This window comes from Pan troglodytes, chromosome 11 (genome assembly GCF_028858775.2).
Source record: "Pan troglodytes isolate AG18354 chromosome 11, NHGRI_mPanTro3-v2.0_pri, whole genome shotgun sequence".
Taxonomy (NCBI): domain Eukaryota; kingdom Metazoa; phylum Chordata; class Mammalia; order Primates; family Hominidae; genus Pan; species Pan troglodytes.
Window position 1 is genome coordinate 67,375,826 of NC_072409.2, and position 25,992 is coordinate 67,401,817.

Sequence of the window (25,992 nt, forward strand, 5' to 3'; positions counted from 1 at the left end):
GTGAGCCGAGGTCGCACCACTGCACTTCAGCCTGGGTGACAGAGTGAGACTCCATCTCAATAATTATTATTATTATTATTATTATTATTATTATTATTTAGATAAAGAGAGAAAGAGACCAAAAGGTGTTGAGGGGAACTGTGAATGGTTTTGTCTTAAAAGAAAGAAAAGTTTCATTCCAACATTAAGTTTTCTGTAGGGCGAGTGGTGTGCTTTCCTCCTCCTGAGATCATTCAAAGAGCTCAGTCAAAAGCTCTGCACTCCCTAAAAGACTGCCAGTTCCTTCAGTTCTCTTCTACTTCTCCCTCCAGCCTGTTAATGTTTTTTGTTGTTGTTGTTGTTTTTGAGACGGAGTCGCGCTCTGTCACACAGGCTGAAGTGCAGTGGCATGATCTCCACTCACTTCAACCTCCGCCTCCCAGGTTCAAGCGATTCTCCTGCCTCAGCCTCTCAAGTAGCTGGAATTACAGGCATGTGTCACCACACCCAGCTAGTTTTTGTGTTTTTAGTAGAGACGGGGTTTCACCATGTTGGCCAGGCTGGTCTTGAACTCCTGAACTCCTGACCTCAGGTGATCCACCCACCTCAGCCTCCCAAAGTGCTGGGATTTCAGGCATGACCCCACCGTGCCCGGTCGTTTTAATGTATTTATGGTCCTTCCTTGCTGCCAGGCACTGTGAAGTCACAAGGCCCTGTGTTTTGTATGAGAAAAGCATAAGGGATATGAAGAAATTTTAATACATATTAGAAATATGTATTGCATGCAGGGCCTGTTTTATGGGTCATTAGAACCCATGGCTCTCTGCATGGTGGCGTGACTGCAGATTTTTTTTTTTGAGACAGAGTTTAGGCTGGAGTGCAGTGGTATGATCTTGGCTCACTACAACCTCGACCTCCTAGGCTCAAGCAATCCTCTTGCCTCAGCCCCCCAAGTAGCTGAGACTACAGGTGCACACCACTAAGCCCAGCTACTTTTTTATTTTTAGTAGAAACGAGGTCTCGCTAAGTTGCCCTGGCTGGTCTCAAACTCCTGTGCTCCAGTGATCTTCCCGCCTCAGCCTCCCGAAGTGTTGGGATTACAGGTGTGACCCACCTCGTCTGGCCAAAAAGATTCTTTTTTCCTCCCAAACCAATGATCTTACCTGAAATACAGTAGCAACAGACGCGGCACATCAGGCGTCTCACCACAATGTGATTGCAGCAAGGCCACACCTCCTCGGGGGGAAGCATGCCACTTCCACTGCAGGGCACCTTCTCCCAGCTGTGCAGCCCCCTCAGATTCTAATGCACCGCTCCTGCCTCCTGGCTCATCAATGCTCTGGACACTCACTACTCAGATTTGTGGGCTCTGGGGGACAGCAGCATTGCCATCTCCTGAGAGCCTGTTAGAAGTGCAAAATCCCGGGTTCTACCCCAAAGTGTACTGAATCAGAGTCCGCCTTTCAGCGAGATTCCCAGGTGACTCCAATAGGCATTAAAGTTTAAATAGTGCTGCCAGAATGACCACTCTTCCTGAAGTAAGTATATTATGTCCCTGCAGTCTGTTGAAGTGGAAATATAAGCTAAGACTCTCAGGAATGGCATACCAGAAATTTAGCTCCAACATTCATTAGTTGTGTTCCCTAGAGCAAGTTACTTGACCTCTTTGAGCCTCAGTTTCCAGCTCTGCAAACTGGGCATAATGATGCCTGTCTCAGAGGATGACGGTGAAGGTCAAATAACATATGTAGCTGCACAGGAAACACTGATAGATATTAACTCCCTGGCATGCTGACCAAGAGCAGGCTATGCTGAAGGGGGAGTGATAAGGATAAGAAGTGGTGTAAAGATATTTTGAGGAAATGGGGACAGGAGAGGAGACCCAGCATGGGATACCAATCATGGTGAGATACTAGCTTAATTTGACTGCTCTTATCTGGCCCTCAATGCTTTCTGCTCTGTCTTTAAAATAAAGCAGAAGTATATTCAGAAAGGAGTTGGACAACTAAAAATTGGGGCATGCAAGGATTTACTTCCAGGACCCCCTGCCCCACAGCATGCTAATTATTTAGCAGGTGTGCATGATTTAACAACTATGCAGATCACATCAGTCTCTCAGAGTCAGTGATTCCACTCCCACCCAACATTTACAAGGAAATATCATCCCAAGTCTATTTCCCTCGGCATATACTGAAGCCTCCCAACACGGGGTCTGTAAAGGAATTATCATACTGTATACAAATCATCCAATTAGACAATAGACTTCTCTAAAAAAAAAATCATATTAAGTTTTCAGGGCAAGTATCAACCCAAAATTCTCACCAATACAGAATTACAAGTCCAAACTAACCTTGACTTCCAGCTGCCTAGATTTTCTTTCAATTATGTTTGCGGTTTTCTTTATTCACCAGCGTGAATTAATCAAATGCTTAAGAAAGATTGGAAAACACAGGCAACCCAGGACCACTAACCAGAGGCCAATGCATCTGATGCATCTTCATCTTTGCGCATATTGGCTTTAGCAATCATGTTGCCTTTGTCATGCTATGGTGATACAAAAGATTGGTAGGGAGATCTATGTGTTTCTTAGAGTTTTGAAAGAGCGGAATTTAGCTTAAGTGATATCAAACTGCACTAAACGAAAATTACTCCCCATTGCATCAGTGTGGGATGCATTTAGGCTTTGGGGCAGTTAATGAATATGATCCAAATGAAGAAACAGCTGAGAATGGGGAGGTTGGAAGAGAGAATTTGACAGAATTACACCTGCTCTGCAGCAGGGAAAGAGTTGATGTTATAGGCAATTAAACTTCTTTCCCACATTACAGAGAACTCTCAGCTGAAATGACTATAAGTGACATCCAGTCACCTGTTGTCCCATTACAGGCATGTCAGGTGATGCCCACAGGCCCTCCAGAGACCCTGCCTCTCAGGTGCCTTCTTTCCATTACAGGTGACACTTAGTCTCCAGAGCCTGTTGGGCTCAGCATGTTTCCACCAGTGACACATTCATTAATCTCACAGTTGCATACTGTACATCAGAGTCCATCACACGAAACTCCAAAGCTTGATGGGTATGTTTTCCTGTGTCAAAGAAAAGCGGCTTCAGGATGAATAGATTTCACCGTTGAATAGCCTCCTCTCAGAAAAGTGCCCTGTATTTTCACTCGGACATTTTCTTTTATGTAGATGAATCCAAACCACTATGCTCTCAATGAGACCTTCAAACTATCTTTTGAAAACACAGATCAATTTTTCTTCACACAGATGCTGGCAATTAGAAGACAGAGAATCTACGCCCACCTCTGCCACTTACTGGCTGTGTGTCTCTGGGCAAGGCTGGACTTAACCTCTCTGGCCTTGTTCTTTTCATTTGTGACACAAATATAATAACATGAACCCTCCCCAAGGTTAATCAAATGAGATCAAGTAGGTGACAACAGTTATGAAGGGCAACACTGTGCTCCGAGTGACCACACCGAGCAGAGCAGCAATAGCTTTACTGTTCCATAAGGCTCAATCTTTTTGAAATAATTGAGAGAGGAAGTGAAAAGACAAAGAGAAAGTAGCCCCCCCAGCCAGATTCTACCTACTGGTCTCATTAGCAGAGTTGTAACTGGTGTGGCACAGTTTCTGTTACGCTTGTCTCAACTCAGCAGGCAGGCCACTTCAGGTTATTTGCTCAGATCCACAATGTATACCATCAGGACACCATTCTCCCTCATACTGCACAAATTCTCTAACGTGTCGGGGTGTAGACTTCAGGGTCAAGAGACCTCAAATCTATGTCTGACTCTGTCACAATGTACTGTGGGACTAGTTAACCTCTCTGAGTCTTGAAATTTGGGAAGAGTTCACCCAGAAGTCAATTTAAAAAGATGTATAAAGAAGCTTAAGAATATTAATATCTTTTTCCCTAATCATTGCATACTGGAAAGCCAGTTTAAGGACATAATTCTAAACAGGAGAAAATGTTTTTATGTGCAAAGATGTTTGTCGTAGTAATTAACAATAGCAAAAAGGAGGGACAATGAAAAGGTTTAACCTCAGTAGGTCTTCTTTATTAAACTGTGTTCTATTATTTAAGATGTTGATTTTGAATACTATGTAATAACTTAGGAAAATAATAAATAATGTTAAGTAAAATAAAAATCGGGGTTGCAAGATATACAAATATCTTAAGTCCTGTGCACAAGGAAGAAAGACTAAGAAAACTACTTGCCAAACTATCACCAAGGGCCATGCTTCAATGAAAGTGGGTGATTTTATTTTTAGTTTTAATTTTTTCTTTTTATGGGTAATTTTTCAGCTTTCCTCTATTTGCCAAATATACCTTATTGCTTGTTTATTATTTTACAAAGAAACTGAGCCTGAAATATAATATGAGGAAACTGAAATAGATGTCTAAAGTCATCTGTTTCAATGCTAAAAATCTGTGATTAGGCTGGGCACAGTGGCTCACACTTCTAATTTCAACATTTTGAGAGGCCTAGGCAGAAGGATCACTTGAGATCCTTCATGACAAAGAACATGACAAGAATTCGAGACCAGCCTGGGCAACATAATGAGACCTTATCTCTACAAAATAAAAAATAAAACGTTAGCCAAGGCTTGGTGGCACATGCCTGTAGTCGTAGCTACTTGGGAGGCTGAGGTGGGAGCATCGCTTGAGCCTACAAGTTCAAGGGTTCAGTGAGCCATGATCTTGCCACTGCACTCCAGCCTGCATAACAGAAGGAGACCCTGGTTCTAAAAACAAAACAAACAACAATAACAAAAAACCCCTATGATTCTACAGTAGTTTCCAGTGTAAAGGTCTGTGATTCCATAATTGTTAAAATAACTCACAGTTACACAACAAGAAATCGTAAATAAAAGATGATCGCCACAGAATGCTGTACTTAAACACAAGGAACCCTGATGGCTGTTTTCCACAGCCCTCCCTGAAGTGATGGGTCAGGGTGTACCCAGGGTGACATGGTGATCAGGGTGGCTGAATATAAATCCTGCTGAAAGCAGAAGTCCAACAAAGGGGCCAATTGTAACAAGTGTGGCTCAGTGTTTATGAGATTCATCAGAGCCATCTACGTAAATGCCAGCCTATGAAACCCTTTCTGTATGAATTGATTTGTACAGAGATGTTGCGCTTGGTCAGGAGGCTATTTTGGCATGAAATAATTCCACAGAAGTGAGAAATACATTTGTTCCCCATAAGGCTCAAAGTGATCTAATGGCTTAGAGGGATAATGAATTTTTCAAAACATTTTAAAAGCCAGCTCTGGGATGGCATTTTGATCTGCATCCACCACAGTGAGTTTATGTCTGGGTTTTCTGGAGACTGGAGCCAAGAGTAATGACACTTCAGGCCACAGTCCAGGGGTATGAGCCAAGTGGCAAGCACATGATCAGTCACAGGGCCACGGAAATTGCTGTGCTTCATGGATGGCTTTATTTTAGGGTCTTGCAAAGCAGATTCATAATTAAACAATAGAAGAAAGATTCACCTAGGGAATAAAATGTCTCCCTCTTGTTTATCTTTTTCTGTGACCTATATACATTTCTTAAGACCATGCTTGCAATTTGCCCACCATTTAAAGAGAAAAAACGAGTTCTCCCAATGATCTTGGTAAACACTCAAAAGATAAAACAAAACCTGAATCAAAGTTGTAAATTAATCCACAAGAACCGGCTAAAAGACTGCCCACCTTTCCTTGCAAGAATCCAGTCCTCCAAAAGGAAGTAGCTCCAGAAGTCTCTTTATACTGTAGCCAATGAAGGATGAGAGAATCATACCCCATAGTTTGACCAGGAGGTGTCGCATGAAAAACAAACCAGCTTGCTAAGGGCCAAGGGACATATTTAACTGTAAAGAATCAAGAATGGGGGACAGAACGGGATTTGCCCCTTCTTGCCTCCTTGGAGAGAGGACCAGGGATACTGCCTTCTCAGGGAGCAGCCAGGCACGTGTCCTGTCCTCTCAGACATACCTGTGGCAGGGAGCAGCTGATCTGTCCACATGCTGTGACATTTCTATCTTCTCAGAGCCAGGTGCCGGTCTGGCCAGCACCACTGACCACTTGTTACAGAAAATGTGTCTGAGAAATGCAAAGAGGATCAAAATGCTTCTGCCTCCAGGATGATCTTCTGCCTCTGCTGTTGCTGGAGAGGAGGAAGCCAACATGCACTTTTCTCTTTTTGCACCCTTTCATTAATTTTCTGCAGCAAAAAAAAAAAGGACCAGCCAGGTACGGTGGCTCACACCTGTAATCCCAGCACTTTGGGAGGCTGAGGTGGGTGGATCACCTGAGGTCAGGAGTTCGAGATCAGCCTGTCCAACATGGTGAAACCCCGTCTCTGCTAAAGACACACACACAAAAATTAGCTGGGCGTGATGGCGCTTGCCTGTAATCCCAGCTACTCAGGAGGTTGAGGCAGGAGAATCTCTTGAACCAGGGAGGTAGAGGTTGCAGTGAGCCAAGATGGCTCCATTGCACTCCAGCCTAGCAACAGAGCAAGACTCCGTCTCAAAAAATAAAAAAAAGGGACCTTAACGAATGGGCTTCCTTAAGAGGGAGAAAAAAAAAGCCACTCATCCTAAAAGTCCTGTTTTTTCAACTGAGGGGAAGAAATAATTTCCATGGGTGGAAACTCTTCCATAAGAACCTTTCAAAGAATTGCAAGGCCATCAGCAGTCTTCTGGTCCCTCACGGGCTTTTCTCAGGGACCTTATTTTATACCTCTGTGGTCACTGCTGTGCCTCCTCTGGAGTCAAGAACCAGATTTAGTTCTCCACTGAGAATGGGAGTGGGGCGCCAGGCTGCTCACATCTTGTACGTGCTGAGGCCTATTTATGCCTCCCCACATCAGACTCGCATTTTTGCACCATCACCTTCCATCCTGACTCATGATCACTTGTTATAAACCATGACGTTTCACATATCTGGCTTCACTCAAGAACAAGGTCTCCTATGCAAGAGGCTTTGTCAGACAACCGAAGCCTACCCTGCAAGCCACAACTTCTTTTCTATTTTTTTCTATGTTAATTATCTGAGTGGGAAATTTTTCTGAAATCGCTTATGCACCACACCTTTCTTCTTAAACAGGACACTAAATTTAAATGATCTTTTCCCCCTGATTCTTTAGGGTCTTTACTATGAGCATCAGATATGTACTTTATGTCAGTGATGTTATGTCTGCCAAGGGCTGTGCAGATATTTGGGATTATTTACCTGACACCAAATGGAATGACACTTACTGGGGGCCCGGATCTGCCTTTATTTTATTTATTTATTTATTTATTTTTGAGACAGAGTCTAGCTCTGTCACCCAGGCTGGAGTGCAGTGGCACCATCTTGGCTCACTGCAACCTCTGCCTCCCGGGTTCAAGTGATTCTCCTGCCTCAGCCTCCTGAGTAGCTGGGACTACAGGTGTGTGCCACCACTAATTTTTGTATTTTTAGTAGAGATGGGGTTTCACCATGTTGGTCAGGCTGGTCTTGAATTCCTGGCCTCAAGATCTGCCCACCTCTGCCTCCCAAAGTGCTGGGATTATTGGCGTGAGCCACCACGCCTGCCATCAGGTCTGCTTCTTATAGGTCCTTTTTGATTTTGGTTTTGTTTGTGTAGTTTCCTCATTGTAAGTCATCATCTATTACAGCCTCTGGCAGCCACCTCCCTTTCCATCATCCCCTTCTGAGAAAATCAAGTTGGTGAACACTGTGTCAAAGTGCACATTAAATAATAACCTCAATGATGGTAGCTAGCATTCATGTGTTTTGCCATGCTCCCAGCATTTCTGTGAATGATTTACAAGTATCATCTCGCAAATAGTCTCAGAGATTGCACTTAGGTAATTTTCCTGTGAGAAAAGAACTAACTGATGATAGGTTTTCAATAATCAACTTTAGTTGCCTTTGCCCAATTCCTAGTTTTGGGGTGACTTTGGGTTGGCTGATGTGCCAGGGAAGTGACCGTGGACATAAGAACTGTTGCACTTACAACGCATCCTGTCCTGAATTGCGGAAGGATGTTCATACTTGCTTCCTTCTTGAATCCTTTTATCGCTTTCTTTTCTCCTATTTCCCTTCCAATTCTGCCTCCACCTTCCTTCTTTCCTTTCTTCCCCTTTCCTTCACTTCTGTGTGTATCGTGAGCATAATCAACAGTTTTCTGGGGCGCTGCTAAACCAGCAGACTGGAGAGCCAAAGTGGACTTGACACAACCGACAGCTGTGTTCTAACCCTGGATCTTCTCCTGCCTAGACCCCCTGACATCCATCAATCCATCAAAGTGATATTTAAGGCCACCAATAAGAGAGTGGCAACAGTGAAAAAACTACAAAACCAAATAACCTTGGTGGCAAATAAGAGGCATTTAAACTCTTTTAAAAATGCATTCTTGTTCTTAACATTTCACCGAATGATGCCCATAACATTTCTAATTACTCTAAAAGCTAATCACACACCTTCTCCTCCCAATCATTTATCAGTTAATTTTCTTTCAAATGGGCATGCAGTGAGAACAATCTCACAATGTATTCAACCAAATCTCAGATGGCCTAACACCATGTTTTTCTCATAGCAGGATTTCAGTAACATTGGTTGATATTCTGTTGTCCAAAAGATTTTAACATAAAACAAGCAACACAGAAGATGAACCCCTCTTGGGTCAGCGTGAACAATATATGTGCAATTTCACTAACTTACCACTCAGCCCTCCTATAAACTTGTCAAGCTGTTCACTTTTAATTTAACAAGAATGAAATGTTCCAGGAGATCTTGGGGGAAGAGGTGCTTATGGTATGAGGAAGAAGGTCCTAGAATTGAAGTCAGGTGATCCGGAAGCAAACTCCAGCTCTACTCTTTGTGGCTATGCAACCTTGGGCAACTCTTTTTTTTTTTTTTTTGAGATGGAGTCTCGCTCTGTCATCCAGTCTGGAAGGAGTGCAGAGGCATGATCTCGGCTCACTGCAACCTCCACCTCCCTGGTTCAAGCAATTCCCCTGCCTCAGCCTCCCGAGTAGCTGGGATTATAGACGCACACCACCACGCCCAGTTAATTTTTTTTGTATTTTTAGTAGAGACGGGGTTTCACTGTGTTGGCTGGACTGGTCTGGAACTCCTGACCTCAGGCAATCTGCCTGCCTGGGCCTTCCAAAGTGCTAGGATTACAGGCATGAGCCACTGCACCTGGCCTGGGCAAACCTCTTAACCTCACTGAGCCTCAGTTTTGGCAACTGCAAAAGGAGATTAGTACCTACCTTACAAGACCATTGTGGGAGTTAAATCAAATTTTAAAAGTATCTCTTAGAGCTAAGACAGATATTCCACAAATTCTAACTGAATTGCAAGACAGCTAAGAATTGTTCCTGTTTCTGTGAAATGTAAATAGGGCTTCCTGGCTCTTGTTTGCTAGTGGCCTTTTCATGTTTTTATTACTGTGCATGGAGATCATGTCCTCGTCTCAGGGCATACACACATGCAGCAGCCCTGTGAGGCCAGTGCTACTACTGTTCTCATTTACAGATGATGAAACTGAGACCCGGGGAGGCTAAGAAACTAAGATTGTGTGACTAGCAAGTAAAAGTGGCGGGGTTAGGATTTGAAATCAGGCACTGGTTCCGCATGATTAGCCACCTGGCTGTACTGCCTTTAGGGGGCAAGAAGTGGGAAGGAGGACAAAAGTCCTTCTAAGGGTCTCCTAAATCCACAACTCATACTCTAGGAAAATCTCCCAGGATCTGATTTAGGGCAGGCAGCCTCTGCCAGGGGCTGCCTCACAGTTCCCAATTTATGGGCTCGGATATAAGAAAGTGTGGCTATTGCTGCTCTCAGGGAGGTCAGCAATCATCAAGGATAGGAACACAGACAATCTTTGGACTGTGTTGATGTTTCCTTTCAGCTACTTATTCTGAAGTCCCACGCTATATTCTCCATTACTAAAAAAAGCTAATTCTCAAATTTGAGTAGATGAACCCTGAATTAGGCCAGACTGGTCACCAATATATACTCAAGATCATACATATTATTACAAGATGTATTTATTTATTCTTGACAGTAACCAAAAGGATAACCTACTTATAATAAAAGTGCATATACATTAAAGTAAAAAAATTAAAACAACTATAATGAGATTAAAACTAAGTAATAACAATTAAAAAAACAAAACAAAAAAAAACCTTAGTTCAGAAATCCTAGGCTAAGAAAATGAAGCACCAACATAGCTTTAAGCTTCTGGGAAGCCAAAGCAAGAAATATCAAATGCATGGAGCCAAAGATATGCAATTTTCCTAGACATCATCAGTTCAAAAAGACTCTGGCATTACAGGCTAAAACAAATACCTGGGAAGGTCTGGTCACATCCAGGAGAGTTAGATGAAGTGGAAGACCATGATCATGCTCGACCACAAACAGTCCCACTGGTTGGACGAGAGGTCTGACTCAGGATCAAGCATGGGTTTACCCCACACATGAGGTCTGCAGTGCCAGGGCTGGACAGGAAGTCTGGAATGCCTAATCTTTTCTCTCAAGGACTCCGAAGAGCTTCCTTGCCAATCTCTCTCATGATGTTAGCACTGGTCAAGGGGCAGCAAGAGAATAGGCTGGGCTGACTTGGTACAGTGGTTGGCCTTGGGGGAGCCCAACTTCTAGTCTTTGAGCCACATGGAGGAGAACCTATGGTTCCAATGGTTCCACTGTTGGCTGATCTACCCAATGCAGTTTTGCAGAGGCTTTTAGTGCCCCATTCCTCTCCTCTGCCTCTCTCCATTCATGCTTTAGTTCAACCAATATTTATAGATCCCAAGCAGTCATGCATAAAAATTAGATTTTTATTTTGTCTTAACACTTTGTATTAAGTACTTACTGTGTATGAAGTACAATATGGTGCCCCTTGACTTTAGTGTCCTTCACCTTCTTCTAGCAAACAAATATGGCTTCCTGCCTCCTGACAATAGCCTTTCTTCAGATTCAGACCTCCAAAAATCTAAACCTGGCCCTCCGTTTATTTATTTTTATCGAGCCACTACAAAGTGCCATGCTTTGTGCAGGAATCTTGCCTTTAGGGTTTATTAATTCTAAAAACACTCTTTGAGCATCAGGTACTGCACCAGAACCTGGAGATACAATGGTGAGCAAAATGATACAGACCCTGGTCCCTACTCTCACCAAACTGGCATTAATCGAACAAACATGCCCAATAGAGATATAATGACAAGAATTACCAAAGAATTCTAAAGAATTACCAAAATACCTGACTTAGACTCAAGAAGTAGGTGAGGGGGCTCACTTAGAAGAGTCTTTTCTTTGTCTAACCTAAGAGGCAGGAATTATTTAAGCCAAGGAGAGCTGGAGGAAAAGCCAGAAAGAAGCTGGATAGCAGATCAGGTCATACGAAAAGTGTGTCAATTCTCCTAAGAACAATGGAAAGTGATGAGGAGGTTTTAAGGGAGGGGTAGGAAAGATGTGAAAGATGCTCTCAAAATGATCTCCCTGGAAGCAGGGTGAAAGCAGTTTGCCAGCCATTGTGGTCATCTGGGTGACTTAAGGATAGGGTGGGTTAGGGAAGAGATGAAGGAAAAGGAAGTTTTCAGCTGGAGAAACTGGATGAATCACAATGCCATTCACTAAGACAAGGAAGTACAGAAGAGGACGGGCTTGGAGGCAAGTGGAAAGACCCACCATTGTTCCAGGTTCTGTGCTAAGGGCTATGAATACATCATTTTGGCTTTGCAACAAACATGCAAAGTAGGCATCACTTATTCCATTTTTCAGATTAAGAAACCAAAGCTGTGTTTATCAGCTTGATTATTCTAACCCAAACTTTGTGGGTCTGATTTTCCAGGGTGATCTAGAGCCCACTAGTCTCAGAAGAGCTCTGAAGAAGAACGACTTCCTTTCCCTGGAAACCAAAGTCCAAAGCCACAGGGCTCAGAAAGAAATGGATTTGGGACAATGCTAGAGATTTTGAGTACGCTAATTTGAGACCCCTAACAGGGTAGCCACGAATGACTGTGCAGGTTGTGTACTATACAAACTCAGAGGGCACTGTTCATATCACCCTCCATAGGGATGCTGCCTCCTGAATACATCAGCCCTCCCCAGTTTCCTTTCAAGAAGACTTCAAACTCCAGGACTCTCCCATAATCCCCAAGGTTCAAGAAAAATCAGCAACTAACGTTGCATCCCCTCTCTCTGGTCCCCTGATATTGTTTCCTCTTTTGCAGCCTTTATCCAGATCCAAGTATTCTTCCCTCATTCTTCTCACTGCTCAGGTACCATTCACGGAGGGGTAGGTTCCCTCTACCCCCTCCCTGGAGGAATAATGCCTCCATCACCAAGCCATTGCTTACAGGAGCTCCCCAGACCAGTTTACCAAACTCAAAATTATGTTAATATCTGCCCAAATAAATGTTACATAGAAACAAACTGGTTATACCAAAGCCATCAGCTGTTTACTTAGTTGACAAAACAGTCCCCAAATCACTGCCTAAAGGGTGACCTTGCTCACCTGATCCCATGTCCTCCAAGACCCAAGGTGCTGTCTGAATCACAGGGAGCACCTCTCTTCCTTTGAGACAGACTGATCCACTTGAAGATCTGTTTACACTAAAAAAGTATGGCTCTTCTCCAAAGGTCCCAGGACTGGGACAATCCACAGCTGTTCATCTGAATGATCTGGCAGTGAGAAATGAAGCTAACTCCAGGACCAAAACAATCAAGGGTTCATTCCTCATCAGCCCCTAAGCAAGGGGTATCACATTCACGGGAAGTGCTTTGGATTCCTGAGTTTCCTGCTCATAAATGCTCTGGCAAGAGGCATGGTCTCAAGAGCACCTGCCCTGGTTTGCAATGGGGCAGGAGCTGATCCCATGGTCTCTGATCAGAATAAGCTCAGCTCCTGAAATGAAACAGCTCTGCCAGCTTCTTCATCATTACTAGTCCTTACCACAGCAGCCCTTTAAAAGGTATGAAGCATTCACTTTAAATATCCTTTTTATTGATACGCACAACTTTCTTCCCATGCAAGAGGAAATCAGGAAGAATATATGCCTTCAATTTCCAATCAAGTTGATTATTCTGCAGACATGCTGCAGTCTTTCTTTCTTTTTAAAACCCCATCTCCTGTAATCACTCTAATGCAGTTGTTCATTTAGAGTTTTGAATGTACTTTCTTGTCCCTATGGCACATATCACAGAGTATGAGCTGACATTCAAGTCACCTAGAATTTTTCTTCTGTAGAAGTCCACATATCAACTAATACCTACTGCAGAAATGAGCCCTTCTTCCACAGCTGTCACTGCTGAAGTAGCAGATGCATCCCCTGGACTGCAGTAGTGACTCTCCACCTTCTTGTTGAAAACAGCATTCCTGGGACACTGATGTGCCCTGTATCCTGCTGGTGACAGCTGACAACATCCCCACCCCCGCCACCCAAGGCTGGCTCCTGACCTACATCATAGGGCATGAGGGCTGCGGTGATCTCCACCCATTAACAGCTGCTTGAGTTGCATCACCTGGGGGGGTCTGGGCAGTGAGGGAGGCTCAGCAGCAGAGGCCCAGTGTGGGGAGCCTGGCTTCCTGCCAGCCAGAGCCCCAGAACTCTCTCCCCATCCCCAGATGATTCCTCATGTACTTCATTTTTTCCCCCCAAACTTCATGGGAACATGGACCATTTACTGCCATGAGACTGTCCTTGTCCTGAATACTTTCCTGAGCTGACCACTATGAAGTTGAGGGTCATTTCCCAAATCACAGCATAGAGCAGGGAGCCCTCATTCCCTACACTCCTTCAACTTCTCTTACCATAGAAATGATGTAACTAAGAACAGAAAGCATGGCTAAAACTTAAGGACTGATCTGGAACTATAGGATTTGATTTCTGCAACTCTGAATGGGCAGGAGAAAAAAGAAAATACGTTTGCACTCTCATCTCTAGTTCTGGTAGTAAGTATCCAGACCAAAAATATGGCTGGGTTCTCACATCAAGGAAGTGATTTCAACTAGGAAGCGCCACTCTTTGATTACGATCTCAAGCTTGCGGGGCTTGCTCTCAGATTGCTTATCCTACTGTTATTATTGCTTTAACAATCCTCGTGTCAATTCCACATGTGTCATTCCTTGTTTGTCTAGAAGGGAGCATTTCTGGAGACTGCTTGGAAGAAGTAACTACCTCCCTAGCCGTGCCCCACCTCCAACCAAGTTTTTCACAAATATGCTCCAGCCCCCAGCCTGTCCTAACCAGGCAGAAGTCAGGCCCACATGAGAAGCATTTGAGCCCCAGGAGGAGAGATGCCTCTGAGGCCACACCTGGAGTTTACTTTTGCCATTTCTGATAAATACTGAGTATTCTCAGGAGGGAGGGAAAGGTATTAGAAAGGGAGATTTAGGGAAAAGGAGGATGGGATTATGTCAGTGAATCTGCCTCAATTTAAAGAGTAGTAGGGCCAGACTGGGATTAAAAATAGAATTGAGAGTGATCTCCTAACTTATTGAAAATCAGCTCCAAACTACCTGATAAAAATTCAAAATATCCTTTTCTTTCAAAGACTTCTGTTCAACCTAGGGGCCTGGCCTAGAATAGCAGAGTTTCCTCTCTCCTTACAATGACAGATGAATAATAAATGTTCCCAGTCAGAAAAAAAGACACACAATTTTTCCAACATTTTGATTATTGGAGATTATATCTATGGCTAATAGCAATTCCATTTTGCAATTTAAAGTTCGTTTTGCCTATTGGAATTAGCTAGCCCCAATGATGATGAGGTTATGTTAGGACTTTGGAAGAGTCATTAACTATTTCAAACCATTAAAAAATATATATAATGCTCACAGAATAACAAAGCAATTAAGCCAAATAGGAAAAAAAAAACTAGTAATTAGGCTTTTTTGTTTGTTTGTTTGTTTGTTTAGGTATCATATAGCTAAACTTCTAAAGAAAAACACTTAAAACACAGCTCCTACATTCTAATTCTGGTCTAATAAGGCTTAAGTAAAAATCAGCATGGTAAATTTCTTCACCTTAAAATGTTTTCCAAAGGATTGGCTGAATTTTTTAAAATTTTACTATTTTATTTTATTTTATTTTATTTTATTTTATTTTATTTTTGAGACTGAGTCTCGCTCTGTTGCCCAGGCTGGAGTGCAGTGGCACAATCTCGACTCACTGCAACCTCCACCTCCGAGGTTCAAGTGACTCTCCTGCCTCTGCCCCCCTAGTAGCTGGGATTACAGGCACACGCCACCATGCCTGGCTAATTTTTGTACTTTTAGTAGAGATGAGGTTTCACCATGTTGGCCAGGCTGGTTTCGAACTCCTGACCTCAGATGATCCACCCGCCTCAGCCTCCCAAAGTGCTGGGATTACAGGTGTGAGCCACCACACCCGGCCAAATCTTACCTTTTTATTATAAATAAATTTCCCACAAGTGAATGACATTGACTTAATTCTTTTTCTCCAAGAAAAAGGTTATCTATCCTCTAAAGGAGAATGTTATCTACTACTATATTTGAGTGTCATACATTAAGTAAAAATCTTATTACCTAGAAAATGTAACTTCTCAGGAAAATATGACACTAAAAGTGACCAACACACCTTTGCTGTGGCTGGATGTGAAAGGTTAATCATGATTTCTAGAAGAAGCTTATTCCAAGAAACAATAAAATTAGCAGTAATTGTTCTGGCTAAGACATGAAACTGGTAACAATATTTCAAACAACCGCTTCTCTTTCCTGTCCTTTTTTTTTTTAATGATGTAGAGCAATTGCTCGTCTAATGAAGGGACTCGGTAAATAAATTACAGATTACTTTCAACTCATTACTCGGAAATAGGGAAATTTCCATTCCAGCAACTGCTCCTCAGAATTGAGACAAACCTCTTGCTTATATCAGACCCCACAGTCTAAATGTTTATTGTGAAAATATTGATAAATAAATGTTATGGGAGTGAAAAACAGATACAGCCCAGAACTCTGTGTTTGTCATTGATTACCATTTTCATACACACACACGCACAGTTGCCAAAATTGTCTTTCATTTTTGAACATTTCTCCTTCATTACTAGGTAAAGAACAGAACATGTACTCATACTATCAGAAATGCCAAATACTTAGTTGAGTTTCTGAAATTAGTATTTTCATCCATGTGCTCTAGTAAAACTATAAAAGGGTCAATAAACACAGAGATGATCACAAACTTCCTCAACTCTGAAATCTCCACAAACGTTCAACTCTCTGGGAGGTTTCAGGTAGAAAGTTTTATATAAGCACTTATCAACTTTAATGGTCTTTTACAAGATACTTACAGTTAGACCATTGTAAGGATCACACTTCCGTCTGCACTCTGAATGGTGGTTCAGGCATCTTTGGGCCCTCCCTTCCTGCACTCCCTTTGTTGTGCGAGGGTAAATGAGTTACAGTAATAACCCTGCAAATATCCTGCCTTGTGATTAAAACATTACCTTAATGCAGACTTTACATTTTGGCTTCTATGAAGGCTTAAAGGCGTCATAAATTATGCATTTCTTTCTATGCCAGGCCTGTAAAAGGTGCTTTTACAGTTCTTTAAAGATATTGCTTCTAAATGAGTACAGGCTTTTCTTTTTTTTTCTGCCAAACAGAAACATTTCCATTATGTTTATTACTGCTGTGCTGGAGAGCCAAAACAGTTTGGAATTAAGAAACTGCTAGAGTCTGTTGTTTCAGAATGTGTAGCAACTGTTAACATACACAGTGGAGTTGCCCATTCACTGTTTGGACAGTGATATGGTAAACATGGGCTAACACACAGGTCTGCTCCCGGGAGAACGATGATCTGGTAAACTCCAGAACACCAACAGTTAGAGCTTTCCCCTTCTGCCTCCGCCCCAATTTACAGATGTGAACAGGAATTAGCGAGACACAAGACACACTAGAATATCCCTAACTCCTGCAGTGGAGCAAGCTCTATTCTGTGGATTCTCCAGTACCACACATGTCCTTGCTACCCAGCACCCTGACTTCCTCACTTTTGTCACCTCCAGCTGAAGTATAGTTCTAAGGGTCTCTTTTTTTCCTTTTACACTTACACGTAATGCATCTGCAGAAGGCTGGGCTCTTTATCTCAAGGAAGACCACACCCATTTATCCCTTAGCTTTCAGGAGCAAACTGCTGATTTAGGGACCGAAGCTGGACAGAAGCGACCCAACTTCAGCCAGGCCACAACCTCCTTCAGCTCTGCACCTCGTCTGGTTGCGGTGGAGGATTCTGGAGACAGATTGCCAGCTTTAAGAGCCAGAGTTCCTGAGATTTCTTCCAGGAGACAACCCGCACACCCTGATAACTCCGTGGCAAAGTTGTTTCTTCCTCCTCTGCTGCAACACCTTTTCCTCTCCACCTTACCATTAGCATACGCGCGCGCGCACACACACAGCTTTGCTCACTCAACTTACCAGTTTAGATTTGGCGCGTTGCAAAAATTCTTCCATGTCGTGGCTAGGGGTTTGGAACCCGGGTACTCGGAGGGGTGCAGTGGAAAATCTCGGCCCAAGGAAGAAGAGCGGGGTCCCGGGAAAGTGGCCCGCCGGGGCGCAGCGACCGACTGCTCCCTCCTGCCGCTCTGAGGCGGCTGCGGCGGAGGCTGTGCTTGCGCCCTCGACCGTCTCGCCCAGGGCTCCCCGCCCCACCCCTCGCCCGGCCGCCGGCTCTGGGCACCCGACTCTGCCCTAATAAGGAAAGTGGGTGTGCCGCCCAGGAGCCCCGGGGCGCGCCGGGCACGCTCTCTGGCACGCGCCTCGGGCGCCGTGGCGCGTGGGCGGAGGTGCAGGGGTATGGCGAGGGGCTCCTCCGCCAATCGCAGGCCCGTGCTGCGGCCTCCTGACGTGGCGCGCCGAAAGCTGCTGCAACCATGGACAGCGCCCAGAAGTGCGAGCCAAGTGCAAGGGGCTGCTGCAGAGGGAGGCTCTGCCGCAGGCACCGCCGCGGTCAGCGGGGGAAGGTGGGAAGAGGGAGACGGGTCCCAGGAGAGCCCCCGCCTCGCCCAGCGCCTCACTGGCTGGCTGGCGCGTTACGGAGCACTCCGGCGGTCACTTAATCATCTGGTCGGCTGGCCTGGCCGGGGGAGGCACTCAGCTAGATTGGCGTGGGAGGGACGAGGAGAGAAAGAGGGGAGTTACTGCTGAGCTAAAAGCGGTACGACCTTGATGGATAATAATCAGAAGAGCAGGCTAGGAGGTTGGGCGAGGCTGCGTCTTTCCTCCCTACCATGAAAACATGCCCACACAACAATGGGCATCCACAGTTCACCCCAACTAGGTGCCCTTATGTCAGCCCTGGGACTAATGCGTAGATACATCCTTCTGCAGTTCCCATCCACTGACATGTACCCTCAGGGAAAGCTGGGGCAATAGAACCTTGCTAAGGTGAGGTGCAGTCTGCAGACCGGCAACATCAGCATCGCTGATCTTATAGAAATGCAGAACCTCAGTCCCCTGCTCCTACTTACCAAATCAGAATCTGTGTGTTTCTATGAGACCCTCAGATGATTTCTATGCTTCTTAAAGTTTAAGAAGTACTACAATGAACAAATGAACTTATATCTACAAACCTTATTTTAAATCATGGGGTTTTGTTGTATGTAGCCTTGTCCGGTCCCCAAACACACTACATCAGGCTTTCTCTGACCTCTGGGCTTTTGCACACCACCTGTAAGATCCTTCCAGCCCTTGTCCTAGCCCCAAGCCTCAGCTGTTCTACAGAAGTAGCCTCAACCCTGACTGCACAGTAAAATCACATCGTAATCACCTGAGACTTGAGAAAGTACTGATACCAGGGCTTTATCCCAGTCCAATTAAATTAATATCTCTGGGCATGGGGCCACAGCATTTCTGTGGAAAGTGACCCAAGTGATTCTAATGTGCAGTTCAGGTGTGATGCTCTGATTCTCGATGAACTTTACATGTATCTAAATCACTTAGAGGGCTTGATGAAACACAGATTTCCGTGCCCCTTAGAATTTTAGCCCTAATAGGTGTGGCTTAATGGGCCTGAGAATGTCCATGTATACAATCTCCCAGGGTTTGCTGATGCTGCTGATCCAAAAACCACACTTCGACAGTGAGTGGCATAGAAGTTCTCTTTCTCCAGAAAGCCTCCCCAACACACTTTTCCCTTCCCATCCCCAGACTGAGTTGGTTGCCCCTTCTGTATTCCCTCATACCAACTTACATTTTCCACTCTGCTATAAATTGCATAATTATTTGTGTATGTCCTCCACCAGGCTGTGAGCTCTGTAAAGACAGGGACCTTGCCTGTCTCATTCACTGATGGATCCCTGACATGATGTATGTTCATGTCATATATAGGTCCTCAATAAATATGTTTTAATGAAAAAAGGTACATATGGAAGGGGTTTTTTTTTTTTGCTCTATTTCTCCTGTCTCAATGTGTGTCTGTTTTCTTGTCTGTCTCTGTGTGTATATGTGTGTCTCATGATCCAATTATTTTTTATTCAGAAGGATCCAATGAAAACAAATCAGCAGGGTCCACAGATCTGATTAAAGGAGAGTGATAAGAATATTAAGCTCCAGGTGACATTCAGGGGTGGGCTTTGTGGAAGCTGGAGATTCTGTCTGCTTTCTGTACTGACTTAAGTAATTTAAAACCAACCAGGTAAAGCAAGTATTTTGTCAGCCTTTAAATCTGTGAAGTTGCACACAATTCAAGTAACATTACTGAGAAAAATTCTAGAGAATGCCTTGCCTCTGACTTCACTGGGGAATTTAGCACCAATTACATAATACTGTTTTATTCCTCTAGCTTTGGCTTATAAATATTCTAGGTAGGTATCACACATCCTTGAAATGTTAAAAAAAAATCTGATGGACTCAAATTCCAACATCAATCTCCCCATCTTTTTCTCCACCAATAATGTCCCTTCAAAAGTTTATCAAAATTAACATTTTCTATGAAACCTTCCTAAGCTGACCACCTATATTAGCTTCCTGGGGCTGTTTTAACAGAATCTCACAAATTCAGTGGCTTGAAACAACATAAATTTATTACCTTACAGTTATGTAGGTCAAAAGTCCTACACAGGTCTCATTGGGCAAGCAAGGTATCAACAGGGCTACATTCTTTTTTAGAGGCTCTAGGGGACAATCGACTAGAAGCTGCCCATGTTTTTTGACTTGTGGCATCTTCCTCCATCTGTTTTATTCTTTCTTTCTTTCTTTCTTTCTTTTTTTCGAGATGGAGTTTCCCTCTTGTACCCCAGGCTGGAGTGGAATGGCACAACCTGGGTTCACTGCAACCCCTGCCTCCCGGGTTCAAGCTATTCTCCTGCCTCAGCCTCTCGAGTAGCTGGGATTACAGATGCGCACCACCATGCCCAGCTAATTTTTGTATTTTTAGTAGAGACAGGTTTCACCATGTTGGCCAGGCTGGTCTGGAACTCCAGACCTCAAGTGATCTGCCCGCCTCGGCCTCTCAAAGTGCTAGGATTACAGGCATGAGCTACCGCGCCCAGACTTACTCCATCTTCAAAGCCAGCAACATTTCATTTCTCTGACTGTTCTTCTAACCTCCTTTTCCACTTTTTAGGGGCCCTTGTGTTTACACTGGGCCTATTTGGTTAATCCAGGATAATCTCCCCCATTTTAAGGTCAGTTCATTAGCAACCTTAATTTCATCTGAAAACTTAATTCCCTTTGCCATGTAACCTAACATACTCATAGGTTCTAAGGATTAGGTTGTAGACATCTTTGGGAGGTCATTTTTCTGCATACACCACAAACCATACATGATGTTATTTGGTAGCTATCGGCATTTGATCCTCCAATTTTTATGATTCCATAGCAGCCAGAAATCTAGTGACTTTAACTCTAGGTAAGATGTTGTCAACCCTGGCTGCACAGTGGAATCACCTGGGAGCCTCCAAAAAACAAACTAATGTTCCAAGCTCCATCTCTGGAACATTAAAACAAAACAATTCAGAACAGAAATTCTGAATTGAGTGATCTTGAGAGGGGCCCAGGCATCAATATTTTTTCAAAGCTCTCCAGGTAATTCTCCATGTAGTCAGGGTTGGGAACTACTGCTGATGTTAGATGAATTCGCATTCCTCAGTCACTCAGGTACAAAACCTGGAGTTCCCTTTGACTTACTACACTCTGCCACCCACTGTGGCCAAATAGTCCCCAGTCCAAAGTGTTCAAACTTTAAAAAAGCCTCCTTCAACTTCCTTTCTTTCTATTCCAGGCACTACGATCGTAATTTATGTATTTGTATCTGAACCTCATTTCACCCTCTTCTCTCTAGAGTCCCTTGTCCTTGTTGGCAGAACAATCCCATTTCCTCTACTCTTTGCTTTACTCTCTCTCAGATTTCTTGATTCCTGGACTCTCTTCATTTGAGACCTGTATCCGAACTCTCTTTATTTTTGAAATCATTATCTTGAGTAGATTAGTAAAGTGGTTATTATGGATTAAATGCCTGTGTCCCCCCAAAATTCCTGTGTTGACACCTTAACCCCCAATGTGCTGGTGTCAGAAGGTGGGCCTTTGGGTGTCATTAAGTTTAGATGAGGTGGTGAGGGTGGAGCGCTCATGATGGGATTAGTGTCTCTCTCTCTCCCTCCCCCCACCTCTTCCTTCCCACCATGTGAGGACACAGGAGAAACATGGCCATCTGCAAGGCAGGGAAGGGTCCTCATCAGGAACCAAATTGGCCAGCACCTGGATCTTGGACTTCCCAGCCTCTAGAACTGTGAGAAATAAATGTCTGTTGTTTAAGCTGCTCAATTTAAAATATTTTGTTATAGCAGCCTGAGCGGACTAACACAATTGTAGTGCTAGGGGAAAAAAAAAGAAGGAGACTTAAGGGATCCTCTGATGATGCCATCTCCTCATATTACTGAGATGGGACCAAGGCCTGGAGTAGTTCAGCATCCTACTCAGACTAACAGAGCTACTTTGAAGCAGAGGCCAGGACTGGAACTCAGCTCTCTTTCATTCCTTCCTTGAGCATTTATGGAGCATAGACTATGCTCTTATAGGGATTTTGTTTACCCTAAGATGCATAAGACATGATCCCTGCCCTCAAGGAGCTCACAGGCTAGTCCCTACCAAATAGATAAATGCAGTGATTGAGAAATGCATCTGGTGTGATACTAGTTGAGATGCAATATGTTGTGGTAACTAAGACCTGTATGCTCATCTTTGCTCTGTGTGGTAGATTAATCATGGCTGAAAATTCCTTGATACTTTTCCCAGTGAGAGGCAGGGTCTATGTTACTTCTTGAATCTAGGAGAACTCTGACTTCCAAAGCAATAAAATATTACAGAAATGACATCATGCCAGTTTCTGGGACCAAGTTCTTAAGTGATTGGTAGCCTCGACCTCTTGTCTTTTGGAATACATGCTCTTGGAACCTATCCATCATGCTATGAGGAAGCCCAAGCAGCCATATAGAGAGGTTCACACAGAGAGGAGCTATGAACTCTGGGTAACAGCCCAGCTGCCAGCCGCGTGGTGAGCCATCTTGGAAATAGATTCTCCAGCCCAGTCAAGCCAGCTGATGCCACATGGAACAGAGCTAAGCTGTGTCTGCTAAGCCCTGCCCAAATTCCTGGCCCATGAAACTGTGGGATATAATAAAATGATTGCTATTATAAGCCATTAACTTTCTGGGATTTGTTCTGCAGCAATAGATAGGCAGAGCATCTGGCCAGTTACCAGCTCAGAAAGTTAGGGCAAGTTATCCTTTCTAAGCTTCAAGGTCTTCATCTATAAAATAGATGAATAGATAATACTCCCTCTTAGGACTGTCATGAAGCCCAAATGCAACAATATATGCAAAGTGCCCAATTCTTGGCCAGTTGCTGCTGTTATTCTGATTTCCAAGAGTCTGTTAAGGAGAGGAGAAACTTCATGCAATAGCTGTAAGTGGAAGAAAGAAACTCCATGAAGAGAACCCAACAAGAGGAAAATCTCCAAGTCAATTGTGGATGGAACAGCAGTCACTAAAAATATGACATGATTTAATTATAACTTGTGTCTATTCTACACCAAGTAATATCTCCCAAGGTTATATTCCTTTGCAACCTGGGCTTCATATGATAAGAGGCCTGTTTCAGAGAAAGGCACTGCAGATGTTTCTCAGCAATAACACATCTACCTGTACTACTCACTAGTGAAATATAACTTGCTTAGGGGTTGTATCCCCAAATTACCATTCCTTACCCCCATGGGGCACTGGATCTTTCCTCTGTAGACTCTCACAGGAGCACTGTAGCTCTTCATCCATCTCATGGCACACCTATTACTGTCAGTGCCACCACAGGGGTATCTGAAGATTTCCTTATCTTAACCAGCTTCCCTGGTGCTCACAGCATGGTATCAGAAAATCTGGATATGAGACCTTGCTGTGTACTTTTGGGCAAGTTATTTATTATTAATCTCCTTATCTATGAAATAGAAGATAAATACCTGCCCTAGTTACTTTACATGATTGTCATTAAAGAATCAAATGCTAACATCCCTACAAATACTGGGAAATGTTAACAAGGGAAAACAGAATACTGAAGAAATCAGCTTGGTTGGAAAAAAAAAAATACCTGACATATGCTATCCTTTTAAAAATGAAATGTAGCTGGGATGGCAGCTGCTGATTCACTATTTGGGCACATTTCCAAGCTAGCTTCCTCACTGACCAACAACACCTCTCACAGGTAGGTTCTCCTTGGTGCAGATGGGTTATGTTTGCTGCTTTTAAATTGTTTCATGTGACACAAGAGGTTCAAGAAACTGCATCTCACACTTGAACTAAATTTAAAAGCATTTTAAGCTTATTTCAAGGACAAGAGATAGAAACAGGACTAATGTGCATTAACTAGGGCCTCTCATTTAGCCTGTAAGCAACTGTTAAATGTCTGTTTTTTGTCCTGTGGATGGTCAGATACTATCCATGTTAGCAAATAATATTAAGAGGAATTAACTATTTTTTTATTTTGTGGTTTAGCAAGAATATCCAAATTTTTTAAGGTAAGCTTTGCAAGACTTTTTTTAAAAGGAGTCCATATAGCCATTATCTTCTCTGAGTTTCTGTAAAGAAAGGAAAAAGAGGAGTGATTGAGATTGTCAGAGCTGTATTAGCAAGTGGCAGGGCCCAGACCACTTGGGAGAATGTCCTGAGAGTCAAACGCTCAGGCTTTGAACGGGGTACATACAACTTGCGTCATTTCTGGGAACCACAGACATCTTGAAGAGCAATGAATTTAATTTGAAAGGACAGTGGAGGAGAGAGGAAGTACTGTGGCTCTGTGAGTCATCAGAATAATAAGGCAGTGGCTGCCACTTTCAGGTCTGTTGCCTGTGGGAAGATGCAGATAGGGCCTTAAAGTCTCAGCTTCCTCTCACACTATACCATTAAGGTCAGGTGGCTTCAGTTTTATACACGCTCTTCCTGCAGAAAGGTATCTCAAGTACCTTCAAAACAACGCTGGCTGTCTCAGTTACAGTATAAACTTTAACTCATGATCCCATCCTGCATGTCCACTGTGGAAGTATTTGGCAAGGAAAGTAGAATGTTAATAATTTCCACACCCTGAGAGTCAACCAACATGATCTCTCATCCTTGCAATAATGCTGTAAGGCCAGAACAATGGGAACTGCAACCAACCTATTCTAGAGCTGAAGAAACAGGCCCAAAATTGTTTATTGACATGCCTGAAGATTGAAATCTAGACTCTGTATTCCAAAGTTCAGGGCTTTTTCATCAAAAAGGCTAATGTTTATGAAGAGTTTCTTTGCATGAAATATCACTTTAATTTTTTATGTGTATTAATAGCATTTAGTCCTCATAACAAATGTATAAATCAGGTACTATTATCCTCATTTTAAAGATGTGCAAACTGAGGTACAAAGATGCAATTTTCACAAAATTACTCAGGTAGTAAGTAGCCAAAGCAGGTGACCAGGTCCAGAGCCCAGGTACTAAGCGACTGCACATCACTGCCTGTCCACTGGCATGGGCTACCCAGCTGCTCACCCAAAAAAGCAAATGTGGAGACTGGAGAAGAAATGAGTACTCACCACATGGCACTTTCAATTGCTCTGCCACAGTTAAGAATGAGCTGGTCACCCCTTCACCTACCTCTTCACCCCTTCACCTACTTGGCCACATAGACCTCATACCTGATGTTTGCAGATGAGTCAGAGAAATCACCAGCAAGAAAGAGATAAATGTCCCAGAAGCTTGATCAGCACACATCATCAAAAGCTCCTGTCATCAATGATGGCTCAGCTAAATCATTGCTTCTTTCCCATCAGGTTCTCCTTTACCCAGCCCCCGTCCTCATCTCTCCCCTCATCATCCTTGAACCTCACCCCTTCCCATAAAGTGGAACACTATTATGTTCTGATGGTTAAATGCTTGAGTTTTAGTCCTTTGGATAGTGATGTTAGTCCTTTGGATAGTGATTTTAGCATCTCCAGGTCTTAGGGTCCTAGGAGAAACAGAAGACTTGAGTGGATGTTTCCAACCTTAACATTCTATGATTACAAAATGGAATCATACAATTCTTAGATCCACAAGAAACATGAAAATGTACAATGAGAAATTGTCTTATTTTTGTTAAAAAGTCTTTGAATATCTTTGTAGCATTAGATGTTTGTGTAGAACAGAGGGATTATGTTAAGATGGCATAAAAATATCCACCTGTAAAAAAAAGTAATCAAGTATTTTAAGGAACTTCAACTCAAAGGTCAGTAATTAAGACAGGTAGACATGTAAATAACAAGCCTGGAAAGAGAAAAATTAGCAAGATTTGTTAGAGGTATGTGTTTTCTTAGGTATCAAATCCTAATGTCCTCAGAGAAATTTTCTATTCATGACAGGAAGCCTGGAACCAAAAAAAAAAAAAAAAAAAAGAAAGAAAGACTCAAATTTCAGGCTAAAGGATGCTGTTCAATTGTTGTCTAACAAAGGCCATTGATCTCTCTTCTTATATAGTGACAATATTTCACTTAGAAAAAACTGA

General features: G+C 43.2%; 1 protein-coding gene across 12 annotated transcripts in view; it reads right to left on the minus strand.

The window, feature by feature from the left end:
• Positions 1-17,761, minus strand: part of PRUNE2 (prune homolog 2 with BCH domain) — a 293,772-nt gene extending 276,011 nt beyond the window's left edge. For 11 of the 12 annotated variants that reach the window (XM_063787780.1, XM_001146885.5, XM_054658124.1 and 8 more), the window contains exon 1: positions 17,407-17,761. In XM_063787780.1, the coding sequence (XP_063643850.1) occupies positions 17,407-17,442 (36 nt within the window). In that variant the 5' untranslated portion in view covers positions 17,443-17,761. The remainder of the gene's footprint in view (positions 1-17,406) is intronic. The other variant, XM_054658127.2, reaches the window with a different exon arrangement.
• Positions 17,762-25,992: the final 8,231 nt, after the last annotated feature.